The following is a 16746-nucleotide window of genomic DNA, read 5'->3' as shown; positions in this document are numbered from 1 at the left end:
ACCAAAACTGATTCCATCGTAAATCATTTGGCCTGCACAAGAAAAGAAAAAATTAATACAGAAGAGAAGACACTTTAATAGATAATTTAACCTTTTCAAAAATTAATAAGAGAAATTAATACACACTTTGAATTGTAATTTTAAAATGGATTAATTCATTTCAAAATGTAAGCATAAAACAAAAGTAAATGGAGGTAAAAGCTCAACAATTTTGTGACCAATTGCCAGATAGTGGCAATGTAATCAGTGCGGAGCACAAGACACATTTACTTTTCAGACAAGCTGGTACCCATCGATCTGAAGCTGGGCAGGTTTAAAGTCATTAACTGTGAAGATTGAACCAGTCCTTCAAAATTACAGTTCAGTGCCTTTTAACTACTGGGCCAGCCATAAAGGTTCATAATATGAGAGAGGTAGAAATCAAGAAAAATTACCCAACCTGATTATTTTTTTTTCATATTGACATACCAAATTATATTTATTAACTATAATAATGTACAAGCTAAGTGCTGAATTCTACAATAATTACTGATTATTTCTTTAAAATGAATCATTTTATTTCACATAAAAATTTAATTATTTTTTCCTTATTATTAATTAAATTATATATTTATTATGACACATATTATCACTCTATTAAACATAGCGTTTAATGTATTTAACTTAAGTTGAATCTCTAATCCTTTCCTTTCAAAAACTACATTTTGTGAGTGCTTTTGATTAAAAGGAATACAAAGCAAAAAGTATATTAAAACAATAACTTTATTTTGAACATGGTTCAACAAAAACCAATTATCCAAATTTTGGAATCAGGTAAATATTTTGGCATTCAACTATATTAAATTACATTGCAGTTAGTGGAACCATTTATGTACCTGCCAATCTTAACAGGTGGTTTTAAAGTTTTTGCAGCATATAAAGCAAATTTCATGAATGCGTTTCAAATTCTTAGCAACTACATGTTCGTTAGAAGCTTTCAGAATGAATTAGATATGCTATGTTGGAAAGTAAGAAAAATTATAACATTAATAACTAATATTATTTGAGTTACTTATTTGAATTTAATCTTGATGATTTGTATAAAAATTAATTAGCTTATATTTAAAGGTAGACGACCTGTATATTTTAATTGCCATATAAGTTTAAGAAAAAAAAAGAATATTGCTTTTTATCAAGACAAAGAATTTACTCTCTTTATAACATACATAGAGAATAGATGAAAAATGTTTCCAATAATTTTGTTAGAGCAATTGTGAGGATAAAAAAATTTTTTTTCCCTAGAGGTTCTTGATTCAAATGACGCGAGAGAAAAACTTATTTAGTCATATTCTCTAATAGATTTATCTAAAATAGAATTTTTATGAGTATGTAATTAAAGTCACTTTATACAATGTACAGCTGTAAAAATTGGCAGGCATGCAAATATGCACCGACATTTAAAATTTTTTTAAAGAATTAAAACACTACAGATTACACAGCTTTAAAGAGTTGTGAAGAAATGATTTTTGAACACTAAACTTCTTGATCACAATAAAATTAAAAACAGCAATTTCTTACATTTATAAGTCTCTGAATATACATACCTAAGCACAGAGTGTTACTAAGTACAAATTAAGTGATAATTCACAGATATTAAATAAAAATGGAAATAAAGCTACGATTTTTTTAAAAAAAAAGTAGAATTAAGGGAAAACTTAATTATAGAATCCAAATGAAAATGACTGAATGCTGATATACATACAAGTACATTATAAAACTTACTCATTACAATTTTTAGATCAAGTAATGTATTATAAAAGAAATTTTAATAATTTGATAAGCAAAATACTTCAATTTAGCAAAACTACCTCCTTTATAAAGATGCTTTGTTTCCAACAACATTTGTAATAAATAAAAAAATCGTTTTTTTTTCGAGGTGAAATAATTTAAAATTTATGCACTTAAAGCATCTTAATCAAACTTTTATGTAAGTAGTTAAAAAAAAAAATGCTCAGATTGAAAATGGAAACAAACAAAAAAAATTTTTTATTATCATGTATGTCTATATAACATTCATTTTATCTATTTTCTTAAGCATAACCAATTGGCTCTATTTAATTCAAACTTAAAAATAAAAATATCTGTAAACATATAAAATTTACAAATAGGCATAATTAAACAAAAATACATAGTGAAATTGTAAATTTTTCTTCTTCTAATTATAAATTTTCCCCCCAACTGTTTTTTAACATGAGGCCACACATTCTTTACCACATTACAAACATACCTTCCAACAATCAAGCAGTCTAGCAGCAGATTTAGAAAGGTTTCTCCGACGTTGATTCAATTTATTCAGAAAATCTACTGGATGTTCCATTGCTCACCTGGAAAGTTTTGCCAATGAGCCATATATTCTAATTTGCAGACTTTTCCATTATTTCCTAATTCTATGGATGGCCATCCTGGGACATGTAAAGACTTATTAAAAAATTAAAGAGTTAGTAAAATAACTGAATTTATATTACATTTGCTTTAAATTTACTTACCAGAAAGATTTATCAATGTGTGAGAATGCCACTCAGTTTCACTTATAGCTCATTTCATTATCTCCCAATTTTATGGATGGCCCACCCAAAACAAAACAGTGACACATGAAGGCTTATTAAAAAAATTTAGGAGTTAGAAAAATGGATTTCAAAATCCTTTAAAGTCCTATAGAATAACATGGTGTCAAAAAAACTATACTGCTAGGAACAAACATGGGATAAGACTGAGTGGGTACGGTGCAAGTACAAGCTCAATGATTTGAATCACCTTGCATTGCCATGGTTATGTCTTAAAACATTTTCCCCTTCTTCAGCAAGAGAGACACCCTGGCTGTCTAATGCAGTTGATATCTAAGAACATAGCAAGAAGATTAAATAATTAACTTATGAATAACATTTATTTGCTTTTTTAAATGTTTAGTATGTTGGAAGTGGCATGCATAATTTTTCTTGAGCTCTTCTTAAAAAGGTTGACTATTCTAGCATAGCACTATCAATATTTCCAATCTACCAAAAATAGGTGAAAATTGGTAAATTTGTGTTTAAATATCCATTAAATATAAGCATCAAAAAAATTCTAGGGACATCAAGGATGATTCAGAATAGTCAGGTTCAAATTTAAATAAATTAAAAAAAAAGCACATCAAATTTTAACTTCTTTTTTTGTTGTTGTTATTCCCCTAAGAATCCTATTGTGAATCATAATGGAACACGCAAGTATTCCTAATTTTCCAGGCGATTTTCTTCAGAAGTATTACTTGAATTGAAAATCAAAAACAAAATTCAAACATCATATATAAATAAATAAAAAAAATTCAAAATTTTTAAGGCATCAAATTCATCAGAGATTTGAGATTAAAATGGCACTCAGATTATATCAAAAAGGACACTTTTTCTTAACAGATTATATACATGATACTATAATGGTTTTTCTGTTTTTAAAAAAAATGACATATTGAAATATATGAGTTGAATGAACAGCACAGCATGAAGTACACTAAAATAGCTTAAACAAATTGAAATACTACGGAAATATTAATTGAAAGTAAATATAATGTTGATTAAATGCACATTCAAATCAGAAATAAAAGAGGTCTACATATTTAACGTAGAATTTGCAGTTATAAAAGACACACTAAAAAAATTAAAAGAGCAAATAAAATTTGCTATGTACCTTAAAAAGTAAAGTAGTCATAAAACCATTATGAATTAAAACATAAAAGAATGAATCAATAGTAAGTTTTAATATTTTGAACTCTACAAAGCATTCCTGCAACAGCTTGCTGTGAGCCAGGGGACAATGAAGTTAAAGGCTCCATTATTTTGTGACCAACAATCTACAATGTGGTCAGCACTGTACACCCACAATTACTTTCTAGATATAGTGGTACTCATCGATGGAACCAAACTCCATCAATGGCTTAACAACAGAATTTTGGGGAAAATTGTTTTTGAGGAGAGGAACTTACTAGGGTCTGAAACGTATGTTCATGGGGGGCTACTTTATATGTAGTTGGATGTTTTATTCAAACGCAAACTAAAATAGCCATTTCTAATATATATTTGATAAAAAAAAAAAAAAACAATTTTACAAAAAAAGAAAAAAAAAAGCATTTTTCTATGATGCACACTTTAATGCAAAGTTTTTTTTTCACCTTTAAATCTCCACAATTATTATATGCATCATTTTCATAACAAGAGCAAAAAAGAAAAAAAAGTATTTGAACACTAAGAAACTCTTAGAAAAGGTACATCAAAGTTGGCTGTTTCAATATTGGTTGAAATGGGCTAACAGATTTACCCTAAGAAATAATAGGAAAAAAAAAAATTAATACAATATCAAAATAGGTTATAAAATCTTTTCTTTGATAAATAACATAAAAGATTTATAACCTTTTAAACAGCAGAAATAGAATCAAAACAAAGTATAACTTCAAAAAAAAAAGGGTTAAATACTATACAGAAGTAATCCTCTTATGGGTATAATAAAAATGAAATGACTGAAATCACAGCATAAAACTCTTATAAAAAAAATTAATTTACGGGAAAGGCATAGAATCTTGAGATAAACATAAGATAAATGTTTTAATATCTTAATAAAATAGACGTTTTCTTTCCTTCCAAATACCAATTCTGAAGAGAAAAGACTTAAAAATATACAATATGAATTTGGTATTAACTTCATTTTAACTCTAAAATGATAATCAACCACTATGACTAACTACTAGCTATAAAGCAATACTTTTTGTTTCAATTTGTATTCAAATAAACATTTAATTTTAGAAGATTATTTATTTAAATACATGAAAATAAAAACTTATTTTACAAAGCATAACAAAGAAGAAAAGATTAACGTATATATGAATAAACCTTACATTTTAATAGAGAGAACTAAACTGTTATGAGGCAAATTCAATTATTTAGATCATTATAGAAAATTACAATTGTGCTCTGATAAATTAAAAGGCTCTAACTCCAACTTTTTCTAATTTCTCTCAGGAGGTGTTTCAGAGTTTGTCTAAAAAAATATACTTTTTTATGAAGTTAAAAGGTTCTAAATCTAGTTTAGTTGTGAATTACATTGAAATGTAGGTCAGTCAAAGCCCTCACTTAATGCAGGAGAAAAAATTGGTTTAACTGATTTTCTGCTAAACTTATATTACGGGGGTCCAAACACATATAATAATAAGATAATAAAACCTGCATAAACAGGGTGCGTAGCTAAATTATTAAACATAAAATAAGCACCTTTTAAGCACTCAAAAAATATTTTAAAGCACTTTAAAAAAATATCATAATTAGGAAGAGTAGGAAAGTTTTTGACAATTAACAATTTTATTTCGTTTCAAGCGTCATGTCAAAAATCATGAAATTTTGAATCATGTAAAACAAATGGTGTTTTCATACGCTATGGACTGACAATACACTGAAATAGATTGGGGTTGAATTAATTGTGAAAACATTGAAGAGAACAATGTGAACTGTGTCTTTTTGCATAATTCGTAGCAAAAATCAACATGGTAAAAATCTCATTTTGAAATAAGGAAAATTAAACACTTTTTAAAAAATGAAAATAAGTACCTTTAAGCACTTTTTAAAAATGCTACGCACCCTGATAAAGTATGATGTTAGAGAATGTAAGTGAGACTTGCATTTATATACACATGCAAGTGACACCCATAAAGAAAGTTACCCCAGGTCCAGAAAAAAAGATTTAATGCAAAAGATATCGCAATATTTATGCTACATCTCAACATAAGAACCATTTAAAATGTAACATTTATCATACCATTGGATAAGTTTTTTTTGGCCAGTATCATAGAAGTCTCTTGGCTGTGAGAAAGTGATGCTCTGATAGGAATTTACGTGTAAGAACAGGCAGAAGTCAATGGGAGCAAGATTGGGACTATAAGGTGGATAATCAAAAATATCCCAAAAATCCCCAGCAAATTTCCCGAAGAATTTTATGTTTGGGCACCACTTTTCAAAAGACAGCTGTAACATGCTGAATCCACTCCTAGGCAATAGATTACCATAATGGAATACAAAAACTTATATCTCAGGGTCATAATTTCAATGGCTTTTATGTTGCAAAGTAGCTGAAATATAACCACATCTTTTACAATAATTTTCTTTATGAGCCATGGAAATTTCTACTGAGAACCCACGAAAAAATGAAAACTTATCTTACAATTTATTTCTTAAATAAGACAATATAAAGCAGAGAATTATCAGAACTTTCATTTGCTATACACATTATATTCACAAAAATAATAAAATATAAAATTTTGCATTTCTGGAAGAATAGGATTTTTCGTTTTTTTGTGAAATGTTCTTAACTTTCAATGTTTTTATGAATTACTAGTCAAAGTAAAAGCAAAAGCAATTAAAAATTTAATCACTATAAAATTAATCTAAAAAAATGAAAGAACTGCAATAATCAAATTTATATATATTTCAATAAATTATAAATCAATATTCAGTGAATAAAATAAGTAATGAAAATTTGCATCACTCAACCAGCAATGATACATATTAGGGTGCAAAAGTACAGGGAGGGGGACTGCAAATTTGTATTATTAAATAGATATATTTTTCAAAACATTATCATCAGCACAGTGCCTCATTACACCATTCATTTACATCATAGCAAAAAATCAACAACCATAGGTAATGCTTTGTATTAAAATACTCTTAAAAAAATGTTTAACAGTGAGCAATTTTAAGATTAAGATTGTAAAAATAAAATATTGCAATATACAAAACACTAAATATAAGACAATTCTACAATGACTAAAATTTCTAAAAACACACATTATCCAGATGCCTTACATCATGGTTAATATTTAGATCGAAAATACTGATATGCAAAATATTTTCGAACAAATAAATAAATCATCATCTAGTAACTAGCTCAGTTACTGTAATACACCAATAAGGCATCTGGATATTAATATAGTAAAAGCTTAATTATCAGGTATTATGAAGAATACTAACCCAATTGCTGGTTTTGTAATTATTTTAAAAGGGCTGATAATATATTTAGTTATTACTACTGAAATATATTTAGCTTACAAAACCTCTTAGATATTACTTACTGAAAAATGAAATAAAGCAATTTAGGAAATTAACATTTAAATTATTATATGTTTCTTAATATAAAAGTTAGAGAGTACAAAATCAAATATTTATTATTCTAAAGATATTAATAAGTGGTGGCCAAATAAATGGCCTTGTTCTTTGTTTGCTATATTTGGGTTCAAAATTGAGCTTTTACTATATATATATATTCACATCAGAAACACTGTGAGAATTTTTTTTTTTATGATTTTCGCATCACAGAAACACTGTGAGAAATTTTTCTTCAAGATTTTAAAAATAAAAACAAAACTTTTATCTCAAATTTATGCAGTACAAGAAGTATATTACATTTAAGAGATTTGCATATCACATAAAAACTACACAATTACAGGAAAATGAATTAATTCATTTTTCTAAACAATAAGACAGTAAACAAATACACATTCGAAAGAGTTGTTATGATAATAATATCTCTAAACCACACTGATTTGACAGATTGGTTATATGAAGAATTTAAACAGAACAATTCAGGGCAGACAAGCTGTGAAGATACTTTTTTTTTATAGTCAGAGAATAGTTATCATAAAATTAAAAACAAAACTTTTGAACATTCTTACAAGTTACATTTATTAGTTAATAATGAGAGATAAAAGTTATGGAAAGACAACTTGATATTTTAATACCAAATTTTATTGTTTTAGTAAGGATTTAAAGTCCTTAGAAAAATCAGAGGCCTTATACACATTGAAAAAAAAAATGCAAACTCTCTACAAGTTTTAGTTAATGCATTCTCTTAGAGCTACTGAAATTATAGAAAATGAATATAAGTTTCTATCCCCAAGAAAACCTAATTGAAATAATTTATAAACTTATATTTTGTAGGCTTCATATTGCAGTAAAACATAGCATTAAACTAAATTAACATGAACAACTTGCAAGATTTCCATTTAGCATGATCACTACTAGAAAGTATCATTAAAACAAATACTATTTCGCTAATAGGGAACAAATTTTTACAAAACAGCACCTTTGGGAACTGATGGTACCTTTAAGAATAAATTCCTTGGTTCTCAGGAGGTTTAATGGTATTAAAAGGCTATTTATGATAAGCACGCAAATTTCATTTTTTTTTTTTTTAAAGAATAAATTTGCTCTTTCTGACATTAGAGTTACTTCTGACGAGATATAGATTCATAGAATAGAATCAAGATAGGCTTCACAACACACACAAAATATAATAAAGATAATATTCAGAAAAAATGTAAGAACTAGTTACCCATTCAATTTCTATTATAGTTTGAAATTGAATTTTTGTACTTAATTTTTAACTACTTGAATATTTGGAATGTTTTAAAAACCATTGCTAGCTTTTTTAGCTGTGAATTAATTTAAGGTATTAACATATTGCTAACTTATTCAAAAAGTATTTCTAAAATTATATATACATATAAAAACAAGATTTGCCATGTTTTTCAAAATATATTCGTAAAATTATCTTGAAATTTTCAAAATAAAATAAGCAAAATTTTACTGAACGGTGCTCTTTTATCACGTAAGGAAAATTAACAAAAAGGTTTATGACATAATTAATTGTAATCATGAAATGGGGGGAGGGGAAAATCAAGAACAAAAAGTTATTTCTGAGAACATTAAAATTGTTTTATGATTGTTTATCAATAAACCAAACTTAGCAACAAAAAAAAAATTAAAATTTTTTTAAGTGATCTTAAATAAATAATTTTATTAATGCAAAACTAAAGATTGGTGAAAACTTAGAATCATTGCATATGATTCATAATATTAATACCGATAAAAGTAATATTGACAATAGAAAAAAAATATTTTCATTATAAGACATTAAAAGTTAATCTTGATAAATTATCTATATCATTATGAAAGTTTCTTTCTTTTTAATGTGAAAATAAAGCTGATTTTTCTTTATAAATAACAGAAAAAATATTTAAATTTGGCACAAAACATATTGGATGAAAAAAATAATAAAATTCTACATTATATACTATATGTTTGTTAAACCATTTTAAGATAATAAAAATAAAATAAAGAGAAAAAAAAGATGAAACAATAATAAATAATCTGATTAAAAAGTATTATTAAAATTTATTTCAGATAGTTATAATATAGAGAGCATTTAATTTTAAATATAATTACTCTTACATATAAAGAACATTCTTTATAGTGTATATAAACATATGCACATAGCTCTTTTATTTACTATAATACATTTTGAAAAAAAAAAAAAGCCACTGCCAATGGCAGCAAAAATATTAGTGCAACTTACTTCTAAGAATTAATATTTCGTGCACTAAATATAATTGAATCAGTGCAAAAAGCAATAAAAACTCTAGCCCCAGAATTTTAATTAATCCTATGCAAAATTATTTTTGCTATTCAATCATAAAAAATAATTTTTTAAAATTTACATTAGTGCTTAATCAATCTCTATTATTATTTCTAATAATAATGGATTTTCTTAAAAAAAAAAATACCCATCACTAAAAACTAGAGTTTTCGCATTGAATTTTATAGCTCACATGTTTACTAATGCAATATTCAAATTAAAAACATATAAAAAAACATTAAGACTCTAATAAGCTACCCTCATGGGGAAGTTATTACATTTTTAACTATAAGAATTATAATAAATTTAATCTACAATACCCTAACTAAAAAAATATATTATGGTCATAGTTGAAACTTTTGTGCAAACTTTGAAATCAGATAAATAAAGTCTATGACCACAACAAATTACAAAAGGAGTTTCTATAGGTTAATCTCAAAACAATTACATTTGAGTGCATTGAAAACAAAAGGAATGCAACAATTAAATAATACCTAACAAATATTTTTATTGGTGTTATACAAATTAGTAAAGGTCATTAACTTTTGTTTCAAGAACTAGACATTATTACAAAGTTAAGCTTAATAATAATAGTTAAGTAGGAATTATCAGAAAGAAATATGTGTATGCTTTGAAATATCATGTACTAATCTAAAACTAAAGTCTGTGTATAAATTTCAATAGGGGGAAAAAACACACAGTAATATATAAACAACTTTTTCTTTTCTTTTTAAACAAAAATAATCTGAAAGTCAATGAAATTAAATATTTTTGTAACCACATACCCAAGTGAATAAATGTGCTAAGCGTAAAAAAACTTCCATGATTAAATTTAGAATATATTAATTTTTAAAACAGATTCAAAATGAGTGTATAAATCATTGCTATTCAACTATATTTGTTAAACAAAAAAGGAACCTACTACAATATTTTTCAACAAGGTTGAATAAAGTTGATAAAGTCCAATTAAATTGGGTAGTTATTAGTGCTTAAAAATAATCATTTGTAAAACAATAATCTTTATTAAAATACACTCCTTCACTCACACATCACTAATATTAAAAAACATCACATTTTTGCTAAAATTCGAGAAAAATACATCTAATTTCTCGAACGCATTTATAATTGGACAATATTCAACAAGAGAATTCTCGAGAAATATAAGCAGATAAAACAAATAAAATTTGTAGAACATACATATATAATAAAATCAGTAACATTAACAGCAATTGCTGCGAGTAGAATATTTTTGTTTTTTGTTTTTTTAAAGTTCGAAAAGAAATGCATATCACTTAAAATGATATTTAAAATACACATAAATGTATTTTTTTAAAAGGTATAAATAAACAAAAAGAATCAAAGAAGATAAATTTTCTAGTATCAGAAACCAATTTTCTGAATGTTATTACTTATTTTTTTTAAAAGATCAATATTTATCTCCATGTAGCAGAGAAACAGATAAAATAAATTATAAAAAGTGAATAAAAAATAACTATTTTGTTCTCCTTTTGAGAAATAAAAAGAAATCAAATAATAACATTTGAAAAAAATTTGTTTAGCAAGATATTTGTAACCTTTGTAATTAAAATAAGGAAAATATAATTTTTTAAAAATTCATTCACTTTTTACAAAATAATAATATTGACTTCAGTTAATAACAAACAAAACAAAATCAATTCACCAAAAAATGGTGTCTTTTAGGAACAAATTACTTCCGGGTGATTGTAATACAGAAGTTCAAATCACAAAGAAAGCTTAGAAACTTGTCAGCTAAAATGTAAAACATTCAACTGACTTTTCAAGCTTTTTAAATAGCATTCATGAAGCTGCATCACAAAGTCGTCATCACTCTGAGGAAAAAAAATAATTCAAAAAGCATTTAATAATCGCACATAGAAATGAACAACTTTTGATACATGAAAAACTTTTTCCAAAACTAAAATTTTAAATCATATAAACGAGTTAAAACGTCCCCAAACAAAAGAATATTATTAAAGCAAAGATCATCTGGCACCACACTATTTGCATATTAATTAATAAAATGGGGATTTTTAAGAGATAGCAATTATTTACAAAACCAGAAAAAGAAAGAAAAGAGCATATTGATTATAAAAGAGCCAGGTCTCTTTAGTTATCATATCTCATTGCATAAGATGATGCAGAAGAAATATTATGATTTTAATTCTCTATGTAAGGAGCCCATTCGTAAAATTCAGAATTAACAACTATTTAGTCGTGCACTTTTGAACCCACTCCAGAAGACAAGAGAACTCCTGGATCAAGCATTGGGACAAACTAGCCAATTAGGAACTGCATTACATGGAGAAGAAAACATACCATGGTTAGCCTAATGACAAAGCAGGGTTCGTGATTTTTTTTGATTTAAATCAGATTTTTTTTATTTTTTATTTAAATACGCTATAAGAACTATAATTTATGATTAAAAAACTTTTCATATGTTTAATCAAAATTAAATTGATATTAAAACTATATTATAACAATATTTAAGAAGCTCTAACTTACTATAATAATTTTTCATTATAATATATAGCTTTGTATGCATATCAACCATTTTGAAACAAATGCATGATTGAACTTTAAAGACTCGATGAAATAGAGGATTTAAATAATACTTAACTATTAAAACAAAGTTTCAATTAGCAAACTAAAATTTTTATTTAAAATTGATACTTTTTTTTTCTTCAAAATAAATGTAACATATTGTGTTTATAAATGTAGTCATTCATCAAAAAATAAATAAATATTTAATCTTTAAATTAATATATTAAAATCTTAATTTTTAATCCTATATCAAAATGGATAAGTTAAGCAAATTTTTTTTTAAAAAAACCTATGTAATGTACTCATTGGAATTTTTTTCCCCAAAATTTATTTATAGAAAATCTGATATTGTCAAAGATACTGTAAACATATTATGAGGAAAAAATACCAGTTAATAACCCTACTGCTTCAAATAGAATTAGAAAGAGTTTGAAAGGGAAGAATGACATTATATCAAGAAAAAAATATTCGAATTCATCACCATTTTTCTTTCTTCTATTTTTGGCATATTAGGGTAATTTCTTTTTAATATAACCTCAAACTTTAGAAATATACATTTAATATATGTAGATTTAAATACCATGCTTTTTCAATCAAAAGGTTAATTAACATCATTTGCATTTTCTTTTTGAAAAAAATTATGTTCATTAATTACTTTCTACTGCTATGTAAGTATATATTAAAACAGCATAAAATGATAACTTTAATCTGTATTTTCAATCTGAAGAATCATAAGATTTTTAAAAATGTAATTTCAAATGTGTTGTAATTTAACACACACCAAGAAAGAAAGTAATTTTGTTAACTGAAATTAATTAATGCAGCAATTTATTTAAAATAAATTTTAAAACCAAGAAAAGAAAATTATTTCAAGACAGCACTGAGGTTGGTACCAACCAGTAGCAGAATGCATATTAACCAGTCACCACTGGGGTTTGAACCTGGATTACCACAATGGGAGGCAAACGCTCCATGCCCTGAGCCACCAAGGCTTGCACGTAGAAAGTTGTAAATTTTTCTTAACCTCTCCAATGGCACAAGAAAAATCTCACTTAATTTTCTATTTACAAACGATTTTATATACATAGAAAAAGTCAGATTTATTTTTACATGGAAATACCATCTATCAAGATTTAGGTAGAAAAAAAAAAAAACTCTTCATACTATAGTTTTCTAAGCGAAGGGTTGAGAGAATTAGCCATCAAACAAAGAACAGAGACGTAGAAACAAAGTCGTATGAAAAAGTGATTACATTTCAAAAAAGCAGTAAAAATGAAAACAGCAAAACCACTAGTGGAATTTAAGAGTCTGGAAAAAAAAAGGGGCGATAACACTGAGAGCAATACAAAGCGATAACACTGAGTTGAGAGAGCAATACAAAGAGGAAACATTTTTCAATTTATATTGACCTATTATATAAATTGCTTTGTTTTGTAATCACACATAGAAAAGCAAAGAATACTTCCTACAATTTTTAAACATGCACAATTATTCACGAAAAAACTTACAGTAGAAAAAGCATATAAAGCAATTAAAATAAAAGAGCTTGCTAATCATTCACTTTCCACTGTAAATTCTTAAATATCATACTGCAAATGTCATGCAATTGATGAGAAAAAGAGATAAAAAGGTGAATAATTGATGAAGAAAATAACAGGCTTGATAGATCACATTTCACACCGTAGTAGTCAAGTGAAATCTCACAATATTATAAGTATCCGATTTTATATCTATTTAGCGAAATCTAGATGTCTATTTTAATTTATTGTTTTATATTAAGGTACATACATTTAATTAACTTTAACTTTTTGTGTTTTACTCCTAAAATTTTGAAATTTCACTTCCAAGAATTAAATATTTTAATATAGTTAATGTTAGATTCTTTTTAACAATTATTTATTTTGCGTCGTTTGCATAATTAAAATAGGTTGGAAACTGAGACTTCATGCAGTAATGTACCAGTATGGCATTTAGTAATTGTAAAATCTTTTACATTTCTTAAAACTTTTTTTTCTAAATTATTATTCTATTCATCATTGTATTTAAATAGACCATAACATAACCTTATGCATATTTGTTCCTACTACAGGTGAATAGAAATTCAGAACTGTAAAATATTTTTCTGCTACATGCCCTTATACTTCAGTAGTGAAGATGATAAGCACTTTTTAAAAACACCCAAGAAAAAGAGCAATTTTAAAGGCTTTTCAAAACAAAAATTGAAAATAAGCACTCTTTTAAAAACAGTGTGCACACTGGCCACTACATCGTGACAAAGTATGCATTAAATCAATGTTTTGAGATACATGCCTCAGTGCTAGAGTGGGTTGCTGTTTATTATACGGGAAGTTTTCTAATGATCACCCTAAATATACATCTTTTAAACTTTTTAAAAAAAAAAAAAAAAAAAAAAAAAAGAAAACATTAAGGGTCAACAATTGGGGTTTATGTGAAGAAAAACAAAAATGCTATCAAAATTTAACTAATCACTACCGAAGAGGACAGGACTAAAAATAATAAAATCTGTTTGATTGCAAGCAGAAACAGAGAAGAAATGCATTTAAGTTTTATCAGGCAATCAAACTGGTTATGTTTCACATACTGCTCTTTTAATAACTCATTTGAGAATTTTAATAACTCATTTGCTAGCGTCGACTCAATTACAGATCCATTTGCAATCCCTAATTCAAGGAATAATGAATTACAGAACTATAGATATTATTTTTTTCAAAGACTTTATGATGAAATGAATAAACAGAATTTACAGATCCATAAAGCACATGAAGAAAAAAAAAATTCCAAATCTAAATTCAGATGCATACCTGAATCATAAACATCAAAGCTTCTTTAAATTGATCCTTATTAAGAGGTGTCACAGTGGGTGGCTTCCCTGAGGACAATGAACGTGACAATAACGGTCCATTTATCAAAGCTTGAGGATGAAGCAAATCTTCATTACTATTTCCAAAACCTACGAAAATCAAGGTCATAAATAGAAGAACATTGCTTTTGCAACATTACAGTACAGTAACAAAACTCATTGTAACATTTTACTTTAAAAACCTACATTTTAAAACAGTGTTCAAGAGAAAGAGCTATAAAAATGCAATATAAAAACTGTTTTCATGAAAAAAAAAAAAAAAAAACTAAAGGGCTTAAGTTCAGAAATAATTGTACAATAATAGATAATTTTATCATCATTGATTTTAAGGACTTACCATTTTTGGTAGCAGACACTGGTTCCGGAGAATATGAGGATGAAAGTAGAGTTTGCTGAATATTCTTCTGACGACGTGGAATAGTAAAATCCATTGGTGATAGCAACTGAGTAGGTGAATATGACCGTGATTCATTAATCTGCAAATAAAAATCAAGGAAAATTAACATTTTAACACATTTATAAATTCACGGTAAAAATTGTTTCTGAAACAATCTGCTGTATGCCAGGAGGGCCCATGGAGGAGTAGGCTACACAATTTTATGACCCAGAGCGTAATTGCGGCAATGTGGTTGTCATTGTGTACATAATTGCATGCCTGTCAACATTGGATAAACAAAATAATGGAGATTTTACTAGTGACATTTTTTAGGCTACAAGTAACGTTTTCATACATCATGCAAGTCAAAAAGAGAAATTCAAAATTGGAAATAATATAAGCACTTATATAGAGAAGTAAAAAATATGTACATAAATTTTAATCTAAAGAAGATTTTTTTTAAACCATTATTTATAATTATTTAAACTATAAACACTTCTCATACTGCAGTACTGGCAACAGCACCACCCGTTGAGGAATAAGAGAAATATTTTATCGTCAAATTTATTTTTTAAAATTTCTTCAACAAATACGGAGAAATTTGAGAATATATCGGTAAACAAGAGATAGTCGTAAAATACAGGAGTCTTCGATAAAAAACTTGGCAGGTTCGTAATTGGTATGATTGAAATCAAAGGTTTTTTTTCAAAATCTATTGGTTTAAACCAATGACATTTTTTGTCACTGATTTATTTAAAAAAAATAATAAATAAATAATAAATCAGCATGTTAAAAATATTTGTATTTAATATTGTTTATAAATATATCCTTTTAAAGAGTTAATTTATTGATAATAAAGGTTTTGTAAAAAGAAATAATAAAAAGAGGACACATGCAAAATTACCGTATTTCAAACTAGATAGATAAAAAAAGAACAACTTAAAAAGGACAAATACCTATGTGCAAAATAATTTGCTGATACACAATATATTTCAATTACACCCATTTAGTTACATGTTTATTTCAAAACAAGTGCTTTTAAAACTTATTAAATATGCAGTTACTGTAAATCAATAATGAAGACAATTTTAATTTTCCCTAGAGAGACTAAATTTTTTTTCATTAATATTATTGTTTTCGAATCTAAACTAATTTATTCTATACCAAATATCCAACAGGCGAATTGCCTCCTGGTCTTTAAAATTATTTTCACAATAAGTTAATTAAACCATCTTAAATATTTTAGTTGAAAATAAATTATATCAATTATTTTTGCTATATTGTTTTCAAATAATATTAAGTATCATTCATACACTTTGTAAGATTATTTGATTGATAAATGCAAGGAAAAAAAATCTAACTGAAATAAAAAATCTGATGTAAAGCAAATTATTCTTTTTTTTTCAAGTATTGAATTCCAGTTCTTCTTTCTCAATGACATTGCAGTGTTTTTAATAACTGA

The 16746-nt window shown here is 26.2% G+C and overlaps 1 protein-coding gene across 2 annotated transcripts in view; it reads right to left on the bottom strand.

Annotated features, from left to right (window-relative positions):
* Nucleotides 1–10181: 10181 nt before the first annotated feature.
* The window catches only part of LOC107443188 (uncharacterized), a 43474-nt gene continuing 36909 nt past the window's right edge, over nt 10182–16746 (bottom strand). For both annotated transcript variants that reach the window (XM_071179699.2, XM_087165670.1), the window contains 3 exons: nt 15246–15384; nt 14850–14998; nt 10182–11315 (listed from right to left, as the gene is read on the bottom strand). In XM_071179699.2, the coding sequence (XP_071035800.2) occupies nt 11232–11315; nt 14850–14998; nt 15246–15384 (372 nt within the window). In that variant the 3' untranslated portion in view covers nt 10182–11231. The remainder of the gene's footprint in view (nt 11316–14849; nt 14999–15245; nt 15385–16746) is intronic.

The sequence above is a fragment of the Parasteatoda tepidariorum genome, chromosome 1, assembly GCF_982258835.1.
Source record: "Parasteatoda tepidariorum strain Cologne lab strain chromosome 1, Ptep-v5.0, whole genome shotgun sequence".
In the NCBI taxonomy this organism is placed as follows: domain Eukaryota; kingdom Metazoa; phylum Arthropoda; class Arachnida; order Araneae; family Theridiidae; genus Parasteatoda; species Parasteatoda tepidariorum.
Note: the sequence above shows the minus strand (reverse complement) of the source record. Positions and strands in the feature narration are given on the sequence as shown.